Consider the following 12,500-nt stretch of genomic DNA (forward strand, 5'->3'; position numbering starts at 1 on the left):
TAAAGTTACTTAGCTGTGAACTTGTAATGATTTTATTCACCTGAAATGCAATTATTGTATTATCACCATTATTGAAGCGAGGCTGTTGCTTCAGTAAATGTGTGTGTATATGATGGTGTAACAACTACGGGGGCGTTTTGTACATTGCAGATGGGTGATGACGCAGGAGCAAGGCGTGTCCAGGAGAGGGAGAACTTGCGTCATATTATACAACAGTGGAACGCCAACAGACTCGACTTGTTCGAAATCTCTGAACCAAACGAGGTGAGTACCGTTCATGAACTTGGATGTGCGTCGTGTTTAGTAGTCTTAAGTATGCCGTGAGTTGGTGTTGAATACTACGTCGACTCAAGGTCAAGCTGCGTCGACTCAAGGTTAAGCTGCGTCGATTCGAGGTCAAACTACGTCGACTCGAGGTCAAGCTACATCGACTCAAGGTCAAACTATGGTACCACACTACTTCTTAATCTTCTAGGCTAAGTACTGACCATTCCGAGGATGTAACACACACAACTGTTGCCAAACTCCCGGGTTGCTGGTTTCCTGCTAGGTGAGCAGAGGCATCAGGTGAAAGGGAACGTGCTCAAACGTCTCTAGATGTAGGTTATCTATGTTTCTGAATATTTCATGAATGGTGCGTTCAGGTATGTAGATTACCCGCGTGAGGAGTCTTAGGATAAGAGTTAAGTGCACATGTATGATTGTAGTTTAAGAGCCAGCTGGCTGATTAACAGCCAGGTGGCTGATTAACACCTCCATGTGGTTATGGTCAGGTTGCTACAGGTGTGGCACCACTGTTTACTACGGGTGTGGCACAGCTGAGTGCCAGGGGAAGTTACGCGGATGCCATGCTCTGGGAGTAGTGAACTGACATTCATATTATATGACTATGCAGCCACCACTTTCATATCTTATCTCAAGCTGAATGTGGTTGTTTTACTTATCTGTTAGTCCTATACTACCAGCCCGTTCTCGCCAGCGTTCCCAACGTCAACCGGTAGCTAGAAAGACGAGAGCCAGGAGCTGAAGCGCAACCCTACAAGCTTATTTAGGTTATGTGCGTGCGTGCATGCCCGCGTTTGTCAGACAGACACTAGAGCGTGTTAAGATCCTTTAACAGGGTATCACATTCAGCTTCCCCGCTCTTCTGGTTCGGCTCATTAGTTTTGCATCATCTGCGAACACTGATATGAAGACACTTTCCTCTTGTCGGGTCGTTAATATACACTAATGAAATGATGGGCGCTAACACCTACCCTTGTGGTACACCGCTCGTTACCTCTCCAGTCTGGTATCTCGAGTACTCTCAGTAGCCTAATCTTTTGCTTTCTTCCCGAGAGGTACTCTATTGCCCATTCGAACACTCTTCAAGATATTACAGGCTGCTGTTGTAACTTAAACAAGAGTCTCTTGTATGTAAGATACAAAGCTTCCTGCCTGAGTGTTCCACATGCTTCCTGACAGTCAAGGAATATGCAGTCTGCCCATCCCTCCTTTTTTATTTTAGTTTATTTAGAACTCTTAATAAATTCCTCAAGCAGGATTACCCTTAACTAAATCCATATTGGTGTTTAAAGACAATATTTCTGTTTTGTGTAACGCTGTTTGGATCAGTCTCTAGTAATTTACATGGAATGTTGCTTATTTGGTCTGTAGTTCAGTTCTTGTCTTCCCACTGTAAATTGGCGCACAGTCTGAAAGCTCCCAGCTTTCTAGAGATGTCTTAAACTATGTCAAAGGGACTATACAATGCGTCTGTTGCTTCCTTTAATATCCAAAGCGATATCTTGTATGAACTACAGCTTGTCATATCCTGTTGCTATAGTTGTTTCTTGACTATTGCTGGTGTGTCTACCATTTCGGCGAGTCATTCCCATGCTGGCAGCTGTTCTGTGAGGGATCTTAGCTCTAGTAGCAAATCATGTTTCAACTTGCAACCTTTCTATTATTTGTACTTCTTATTCTCTTTATGGCCGCCGCCTCTTGTGTGTAGCCTGATCATCTGTTTGTCCAGTATCTTTCTCCTATAGAGCAATTTAGGTTGCTCCTTAGCTTTGGCTGCTTTGTCATTCTCATTAACTTCTCGACAACTAAATTTATTTACTCGTTTCTCGTCCATTTGGATACATAAAATTTCCCTCTGTTCTGTGTTCTCTATATTTTTTCCAGTGTCTCTTTGCTTCCTTTTGCCTCCATGCACTGTATCAAAGCATGGGCCAATGCTTCTGGTTCAGGTCCATTGTTTCCAAGTCAAGTTTGTCATGATTGAAGTCTCCCATTACTATCTTATCTGTGGTCTCTGTTTCTCCCTTGAAGGATATTTATCCTTAAGGGGAAACAAGGTTTTATATATACACTCTGGTTTTATATTTTGTGGTTCTCTGGGAAGTTGTAGATCACAGCTATGACTACTTGGGCCTCGAGGCCTGGTCGAGGACCGGGCCGCGGGGACGCTGAGCCCCGAAATCATCTCAAGATAACTTGCTGTCTTTCCACCTGAATGATACCCAAAACAGTCCTAGTTGTTTCAAAGAAACTGGACTACTGGAATGCCTGTTTAATTTGATCAGTGGTGCCACATCACCACGTGTGTGTGTGTGTTTGTGTTTGTGTTTGTTTACACACAGTCACATGTCAATTACACACATGTATTTACACACATGTCGCTTAATGTGCATAAATAGTCACCCGAGTTACATTTTCTAATGACGGCGACAGTGTTGTAAAAATAGGCAATATTATAGACATTGCGATATAGAAAGGCATTCAGTAAATGAGCGTACATGAGACTGCATGAGGGAGGAACTCTCATGAACTGGCAACTCACATTTAGTTGCCAGATGTCGGGACGCGCCTTAACTTGGCGGTTGTATGACTGGGTTGACGGGGCACAATTAGTAGCGGTTTGGTCTATTACGGCTCGTCATGATATCTAGTGGTTGCTCGGCTAGCAGTTGCCTTTCTGTTTGAGGATAGCGGCATCTACACGATGCATGTTCACCATTTCTTAAAGATATCTAAATTGATGCTGGCGATGAATCACGATAACGTGGCTATAGTATGTTGACAATCGACTTGAGAATGGTCCAGGACGGACCGAAACGTCGTCGTCCCTTCACCTTCTAGGGTGTGGTCTGGTCAATATCTAAATTGATGTCTACTGCGCACTGATAATATTGAGCGCATTTATCCTCTATTCAGTGCTCCTCAGAGCAAATTACGAAAATGGGTTAATACTTATCTTGAACTGCGACGTTTTTCTCCTGTGAAGTGCGGCCACGTGAAAGGAAATTGTAAACAAGTCATGAATTTCACACTGTAGATTGGCTGTTTACTTGTGGTAATTTCAACGGTGCCTACTGAATATACTAATTTACGTGTCGTCGTTACGAGGCTAAACCCAGTATCTTTCAGTTTCTGTGTCAAGGTTTGTATGGAATGACTCTGCTGTTAATTAACTATATAATGCCAGCGCTGGGCATTATTATCTGCATTCCAAGTTTCACATTTTGAGAATTTCCTATTAGGATGTGTCGCAGTGACTGGTGTATAGATCTGTGGCCGTGCTCCTTACCCCCGGGGCGGTAGATCTAAGCGGCATATAACATAACATCACTTGCACACACATTAGCACCGCTCCTGTGCCAGGTAAGTCCACTACGGGCTCTCCATAGCCCGTGCTACTTAGAACTTTTTGTTCCCAGTAGCTGAATCTTAAACAACACCACCACCACTTGCCGATGTCAACAGGGTGTAGGGTGGGTGGGAGCAGCAGTGTGTCAACAGGGTGTAGGGTGGGTGGGAGCAGCAGTGTGTCAACAGGGTGTAGGGTGGGTGGGAGCAGCAGTGTGTCAACAGGGTGTAGGGAGGGTGGGAGCACTTCTCACAAAAAAGAAAGTTGTGAGAAAGGTGTTGGGAGGAAGTGCTGGGGTGTACGCCCAGAGTTTCTCCATTGTTGCAGCTTTTGCTCGGTCATTTATTCTTCTGGCGGTGTGCTACTTGTGATGGCTTTGTTCACAGATATATATTAATCCTTGAAGACGTGATAGGGGACCACAGACTTGTCACAACACATGGTAATGTGTCCCTCCTTCCAACTGTTTCCCCCCCCCCCTCCCTCTTCCTTCTCCCTCCCTCCCCCTCCCTCCCTCCTCTTCCCCCACTGACCCCTCTACAGCATTTCACACACACAAGATCACAAAACACGCGGAACTAACAATTTCCACATTATAGCTGGTCTTCACATCGATGCAAATGGTATATTTTGGCAACATTCCCGGAAACTCTCATTAGTCTAAGCCAAGGAAATAATAGATAGCTTATCTGAGTACAATCGTTTTAGATGTTACCAAATAATAGATAAGAGCGCCTGTTAAAGTCTGGCTTAGGATTGGAATACCTCACAAATCCAGCTCCAGACATCTTGTGAGACATAAAACGGAAAATGTGGCAGACTCCGTGATGACAGAATTTCTGGAAACAATTTAGAAGATACCTGTGCAGACGATGAGTCACAATAACGTGGCTAAAGTATGTTGACCAGACCACACACTAGAAGGTGAAGGGACGACGATGTTTCGGTCCGTCCTGGACCATTCTCAAGTCGATAGGTAGAAGATACCTGCTTGATGGGGTTCTGGGAGTTGTTCTACTCTACCCAAACCCGGCCATGGCTTGTCTGAGAGCTTGGTCCACCAGGCTGTTGCTTGGAGCGGCCCGCAGTTACAGAGCTTAAAGATCTATCAAGGGTGCAGCTTACTAAAGATCAATCAAAGGTGCAGCTTACTAAAGATCAATCAAGGGTGCAGCTTACTAAAGATCATCAAGGGTGCAGCTTACTAAAGATCAATCAAGGGTGCAGCTTACTAAAGATCATCAAGGGTGCAGCTTACTAAAGATCAATCAAGGGTGCAGCTTACTAAAGATCAATCAAGGGTGCAGCTTACTAAAGATCATCAAGGGTGCAGCTTACTAAAGATCAATCAAGGGTGCAGCTTAAAGATCATCAAGGGTGCAGCTTACTAAAGATCATCAAAGGTGCAGCTTACTAAAGATCAATCAAAGGTGCAGCTTACTAAAGATCAATCAAGGGTGCAGGACCACATTAGGGTAACACAGGGAGACGGTTCCTAATACCGGTTAACAATCGGAAATAGCCGAAATAGCGCCGCTCCAAAAGCAGTTGTAAAAAAATAGATACGGATAACATTAACAATAAATTACACAGAGATCACACTAACGTGATGCATCAAATGAACAAATCCACGAGGGCCATGACGAGGATTCGAACCTGCGTCCGGGAGCATCCCAGACACTGCCTTAATGCAACATTAACAATACACGGCGAAATATGTCTAGTGATAAGAATTATAATGTAAAACGGAACTATCAGGGGGAAAGCACCAAGTCATTACGCATATATATGGTACTTGGAAGGGGTCAGGATAAGGATTTGGGATGGGACGAGGGGCAAGGAATGGTGCTCAACCACTTGGACGGTCGGGGATTGAACTCCGACCTGCATGAAGCGAGACCGTCGCTCTACCGTCCAGCCCAAGTGGTTGGGGTAATTAATGTAGACACCACATCAGGGAGCCGGTCGGCCGAGTGGACAGCACGCTGGACTTCTGATCCTGTGGTCCCGGGTTCGATCCCGGGCGCCGGCGAGAAACAATGGGCAGAGTTTCTTTCACTCTATACCCCTGTTACCTAGCAGTAAAATAGGTACCTGGGTGTTAGTCAGCTGTCACGGGCTGCTTCCTGGGGGTGGAGGCCTGGTCGAGGACCGGGCCGCGGGGACACTAAAGCCCCGAAATCATCTCAGGTACCTATTTTACTGCTAGGTAACAGGGACATAGGGTGAAAGAAACTCTACCCATTGTTTCTCGCCGGCGCCTGGGATCGAACCCAGGACCACAGGATCACAAGTCCAGCGTGCTGTCCGCTCGGCCGACCGGCTCCCCACCGGCTACTGTATATTGTATGTTGCATCACGTTAGTGTGATCTCTGTGTGTAATATTGTATGTTGAAGAATGTGATCACATCCAATATATTAGTAACAATTGTATCACATTTGTATAAGCGTTTGTAAGTGATCTTGACTTATAAACAATAAAGAGGAGTAGCGAGTCTAAACATACAGTATATTCAAGTTCAGACTTTGGCTATGTTTACAGCTCTCGCTGTGATCACTGTTCAACCCGTCCTCTTAAAAATAACGTCGCTTTTCGCTCGTATGCGCACTATGGCCAAAAGTGGACGTAATATGAAAGAAAGACTCACAAAAGTGACGTACTGTCCCGTTTTCTGTTTGAGTCGTCCGGCCTACTCAGAAGGGTTAGGAGAGGAAACTTTGAATTAACATTTTTCATGCAAATTTGAAACTTTATGAGAATTTCCTGCCCACCTAACCAACCAGAGGACCCTTAACTTCCTGTTGTTGAAAAAAAATCCCAAAGATGACAGGTTGGTGTGTTAGCATCTTGTCATGTGACGCGTTCACGACGCGTTCATTCCAACCTAAAGACTATTGTAACAACAATGTATCCTACATTGACCAGTCCAGCAACGAGGAGGCCTGGTCGAGGACCGGGCCGCGGGGACACTAAGCCCCAAAATCATCTCCAGAGTAAGGCACACTACCCAACAGATCAGAAGACATCAACTCATTATGTGTGACCCAATTTTCTCATTTGTGTTTGATGTACGGGGTCAAAGGTCAGGCCAGTAACACGCTAATAAGCCAACTTCACCTATTTGTCTCCCCACTTTCCCTTTGGTGTGCTTTGTGCCTACACCAGAGGTCGTAGGTATAAAGGTCGTAGGTGTGTAAGGGTCGTAGTCTCCCTCTCCGGGATCTCTCCTTTGAAAAGTCGCCATTGTCCCTTCCCTTCTCAGTGGTGTAGGAGAACCCATTCTCCAGTCCCCTCCGTAAAATATGCAGCGGTTTAACCTGACCAGAAGCGTCAGATTCGAGGCAGATTCTTAAAATCTCAAGAAGACCCCATCTAGCCTGCAGGTGCCGATACTCATTGGTCCCAGGAAGCGTCAACATTACGGTGCTTTTAGTTTCCCTAAACCACCGCATTTGTTTACTCCGGCGGCGATTACCTTCAGTAAGAGGGAGGTTATACACGTGTCAGTGTAGGGGTACAGTGTGTGCACAGTGTGCTGAGTGAAGAAGTGCACATTAAGTGAATGAATGAGCACATTCATTCATTTCTTTATTATCCATCCGATGCCTCAAAGCAACGTAAATCCAGCCACTGAGAGAATGCAGGCGATGAGTCACAATAACGTGGCTGAAGTATGTTGACCAGACCACACACTAGAAGGTGAAGGGACGACGACGTCCCTTCAAGTCGATTGACTTGAGAATGGTCCAGGACGGACCGAAACGTCGTCGTCCCTTCACCTTGTAGTGTGTGGTCTGGTCTGGTCAACACTGAGAGAATGCTTCCCACCAAGAGATGGAAACCGCACGTATTTGATTGTGGCATAACCTCATACAGAAACTGACAACAGCTTAACTCTGAATGGGTCGTTGCGTTAGGTCGTTGTACCGGAGGGCGCTTAGCCTAAGGGCCCTCCTCGACCTCCATCCTGAGGGTGATATTTGAGCCACCAGCTTGTGGCTTTCCTCACCCCGCAAGCGGTATATCACAGTATATATATACCCGAGGAACCCAAGAGTCTACAAGGTTACAGTATCTAGAACTCTCCTATTGTGTCGTGTTTGTTTCTTAGTACAATTGTAAAGCGCCTGCAAATTGCGTGGAATAATTCGAGGATGTTAGTGCTATCAGGGCGCCTGACAGCTGGGTGAACAGCGCTTCGGATTCGTAGTCCTCAGGTTCCGGGTTCGATCCCCGGTGGAGGCGGAGACAAATGAGCAAAATGTTTCTTTCACCCTGATGCCTCTGTTATCTAGCAGTAAATAGGTACCTGGGTGTTAGGCAGCTGCTACGGGCTGCTTCCTGGGTGCGGGGGTGTGTGTGTATAACAAAAAGGAGGCCTGGTCGAGGACCGGGCCGCGGGGACACTAAGCCCCGAAATCATCTCAAGATAACCTCAAGATAACCAGTACCATTAAGTTGGTTGTGACCCGAGATGGGGTCAGGGTTGTGTTATGGTTTTAGCACTTAAGATTACTCGTCATAGCTCATAAATACACGTGTAGTTAAGTAGAATATATGAATGATCATTACGTGTTGGACCTTTAAAGTGGCTACACATAAAGGACGTATAACAAGTGTGTGTACTCACCTCACCTAGTTGTGCTTGCGGGGGTTGAGCTCTGGCTCTTTGGTCCCGCCTCTCGACTGTCAATCAACTGGTGTACAGGTTCCTGAGTCTATTGGGCTCTATCATATCTACATTTGAAACTGTGTATGGAGTCAGCCTCCACCACATCACTTCCTAATGCATTCCATCCGTTAACTACTCTGACACTGAAAAAGTTCTTTCTAATATCTCTGTGGCTCATGTGGGTACTCAGTTTCCACCTGCGTCCCCTTGTTCGCGTCCCACCAGTGTTGAATAGTTTATCCTTGTTTACCCGGTCGATTCTCCTGAGGATTTTGTAGGTTGTGATTATGTCTCCCCTCACTCTTCTGTCTTCTAGTGTCGTAAGGTGCATTTCCCGCAGCCTTTCCGCGTAACTCATGCCTCTTAGTTCTGGGACTAGTCTAGTGGTATACCTTTGGACTTTTTCCAGCTTCGTCTTGTGCTTGACAAGGTACGGGCTCCATGCTGGGGCCGCATACTCCAGGATTGGTCTTGTATATGTGGTGTACAAGATTCTGAATGATTCCTTACACAGGTTCCTGAACGCTGTTCTGATGTTAGCCAGCCTCGCATATGCCGCAGACGTAATTCTTTTTATGTGTTCTATTGTGTGTGTGTGTGTGTGTGTGTGTACACTTCACGACGGGAAGCAAGAATTGAAGCCAAATGCTAATATTACGAACATGGTTGTTTAGTAGAGATGTTTAATAGTGAGGTTGTGAGTCATATACACAACACTACACCAAATGACTGACGCTCCACACCTAATGACTGACATAAACTTCAGCCGAAGACAGAACTAATTAAATTTCTAAAGTTATAATTCCTGTTGTGCTATAGTGAGCTTGGAGGAGGATGCCTCCAAGAGCCGGGGAAAGCGAGTGGGTGAAATTTCCGCATACTGCATAATGGTTATCTTGAGATAATTTCGGGGCTTTTATTGTCCCCGCGGCCCGGTCCTCGACCAGGCCTCCACCCCCAGGAAGCAGCCCGTGACAGCTGACTAACACCCAGGTACCTATTTTACTGCTAGGTAACAGATGGTGTGTTCTAGTGAAATAGACGAGTCATAAATTGCCTCAGAGTAGGTGTGATATTTCGCGCAGGTCTAAACTCACTTAACTTAATAATAACTTATTAACTTAATAATAACTTATTAACTTAATAATAACTTATTAACTTAATAACTTATTAACACTTAGTCACTTAAGTGTTAATATATATATATACAATTCCTTACCCAGGTGGTTGTGGAATCTTGTAGTAATGACCATTCTCTGGAGAAAACCCAGCTTGAGGCCTTGAGAAACGATAACGAGGCCATTCGTGGCTTGTAAAGTGGAAACCAGTAGTGAGGTCTTGGTGGGAAGAAGAGTCAGGTTGTTGTTGTTGTTGTTTTAGATTCAGCTACTCTGAATAAAATTTCCATGTAGCACGGGCTATGGTGAGCCCGTAAATAATAATGGGTCAGGTGAAGGTATGGGAGGTTTGTTAAGACGAGTGAGGTGAGGGGTAGGGAATGTGGACAGGTCATAAAGGGGGTAGTGGAGATGAAAGGGGTGATGACCAGACCACACACTAGAAATTGAAGAGACGACGACGTTTCGGTCCGTCCTGGACCATTCTCAAGTCGATTGTGAGAATGGTCCAGGACGGACCGAAACGTCGTCGTCTCTTCAATTTCTAGTGTGTGGTCTGGTCATCATACTTCAGCCACGTTATTGTGACTCATCGCCTGCATGAAAGGGGTGTTGCCGACATCAACTCGCCAACACCACTCCCTGCTAGGATGGCCAGAGAGGCAGGACAGGGAGGGTAGAAATAGCCTAAGCGACTCTATCCCTCTGCAACCCGTTCTCGCACTTGCCCACAGTCAATATTGGCTTATTTAGTAAGTGCATATGTGACATACTAATTGATTGTGAATATTTTAGTTTACCTTGAAAAGCTTCATAGAAAACACCGACCTCGCCTAACCTTCTTAGTATGTTAAGATAAGCATCTTATTGCTTCTTATTTACAATTATTACTTAACCTATCAACGGTATAGGTTAAGTAATGCATTTATTAAATAAGCCAATATTGACTAGAAGCAAGTGCGAGAACGGGTTGCCCTCTGAGGGTGTATTTTCTTGTCTCAATAAACGTGCCTGAACAGTTGTCGTTAAAGATTCAGCTATTCGGAACAAGTTCCAAGTAGCACGGGCTATGGTGAGCCCGTAACTTACCTGGCACAGGGGCGGTGCCACCTGAATAGGCAGGACAATCCTGATTCTCAGCACTGTCCTCCGACACCTCAAGAGGACGTTAATTTGTCCTTTTTTGGGACTTGTCTAAAAATATTATGAGGGGGGGGGGTGCCTGATCAGAGACCGGGCCGCGGGGACGTTAATCCCTGAAATCAACGCAAGGTATGGTATATAAGCTACTTTAGTTTGTGAAGTAAGTTAATTTGGTTAGCATATGCTGATCCAGCTAAAGTAAAAACGAATATTAATTTCTTCCAATTCTTTATTATTATTATTTTTTGAACGCATGTATGTACGTAATATTTAGTACTGTATAACGGTGCGTTTTGAACAAAAAAATAGTTCTAGAACAAAAAATCAGCATTCATCATATTTTATAATGATATTTGACAATTATACAATTCTCCTGAGTATAAGAACATAAGAACAAAGGTAACTGCAGAAGGCCTATTGGCCCATACGAGGCAGCTCTTATCTATAACCACCCAATCCCACTCATATACTTGTCCAACCCGCGCTTGAAACAATCGAGGGACCCCACCTCCACCACGTTACGCGGCAATTGGTTCCACAAATCAACAACCCTGTTACTGAACCAGTATTTACCCAAGTCTTTCTTAATTCTAAACTTATAACGTATATATTTATATTTTCTACAACTTTTTATATCATTTAACTCATCATAAAACAAGTTTTATTTAGGTAAAATCATCAGGCGGAAGAGTTAAGTAATTCATTTGTTAAATACTAGAAGTTTTGGTAATTTGTGTATTTTGGTATTAAAATAAAGTAAAAATGCATATTCATTTTATTGATGACATACATACATACATACATACATGTAGTGGCTGTGTCCTTCTGTTTAATACTGTGGAAACTACAATTCCCTTTAATATATTCCAACTGGAGATCACTATGTTAAAATGTAACAATTGTCACATAAGCTAACATAATTATAAATTATAATGGCTGTGGTTGTCAATAGTTGTCGACAGCCTCGTGGTGGAGGAGCAGCGAAAATGTCTTCAGGTGGAGGAGGCATTGAATACACTGTTTAATATTACATGGTGTGTGGCGGGGCAAGAATGTGGTGTGTGGATGTCGGGCGGACGGTGTGTGTGTGTGTGTGTGGTGGTTGGGGGGGGGGGGGACACATTAGCCTAGTGCTGTTCTACTTGACAGATAAGCCTCCACTCCAGTTTAGTCTCGTCTGTCCTGTCTCTCCAGTCATAGGGCGTCTGATAAGCATGTGTAGGGTATTTGTCATTGTGTATTTGTTATTCATAGGCTTCTAGTTATTGGGGACAATCAGGGAGAAAGCGCCAAGCCATTACGACTATATAGCACTGGGAAGGGGTCAGGATAAGAATTTGGGATGGGACGGTGGAGGGAAGGAATGGTGCCCAACCACTTGTGGACGGTCGGGGATTGAACGCCGACCTGCATGAAGGGGCGTTCAATATAGAGGTGGGAGTTGCAGTATATTGTCTGGAGTAAGCATGATTTGCTCTCTTAACACGCCAAACCCCTTTTGTTTACATGTCCCATATTGGCTTGGACCGTGTTATTGAGATATGTGAAGGTAAAGTGGCGTGTGTTACCAAGAGATGTGTAGCATGAGGTAGAGGAACTCATGCTTGTGGTCAACAGGATTGTGACTGCTGCCACCTGCATTGAGCATTATGCAGGTGCGGGTGCAATGGAGTGAGTGAGGGAGCAACAAGGCCATGAGCAGCAGGCTTCAACTCTCCCAGTCTGGTGTGGTAGAGCGGGTTCCCCTCCCTCCCTCCCCCCCCCCTATCCCCCTTCTGCCCCCTATACCCCCACCCCTTTGCCCCCCGCCCCTCGGCCCACCTCCAGCACCTTCTGGCTGGCCAGGCCAGACCTGCCCACCTACCTCCCAACACTAAACAACTCGTCTTCATTTTATTTAATACAAAACTGTATTTAAAGACACGAGTACG

The 12,500-nt window shown here is 45.0% G+C and overlaps 1 protein-coding gene across 2 annotated transcripts in view; it reads left to right on the top strand.

Annotated features, from left to right (window-relative positions):
- The window catches only part of LOC138349798 (afadin-like), a 238,413-nt gene that overhangs the window by 6,473 nt on the left and 219,440 nt on the right, over positions 1-12,500 (top strand). For both annotated transcript variants that reach the window (XM_069312038.1, XM_069312039.1), the window contains exon 2: positions 151-264. In XM_069312038.1, the coding sequence (XP_069168139.1) occupies positions 151-264 (114 nt within the window). The remainder of the gene's footprint in view (positions 1-150; positions 265-12,500) is intronic.

This window comes from Procambarus clarkii, chromosome 71, assembly GCF_040958095.1.
Source record: "Procambarus clarkii isolate CNS0578487 chromosome 71, FALCON_Pclarkii_2.0, whole genome shotgun sequence".
NCBI lineage: Eukaryota > Metazoa > Arthropoda > Malacostraca > Decapoda > Cambaridae > Procambarus > Procambarus clarkii.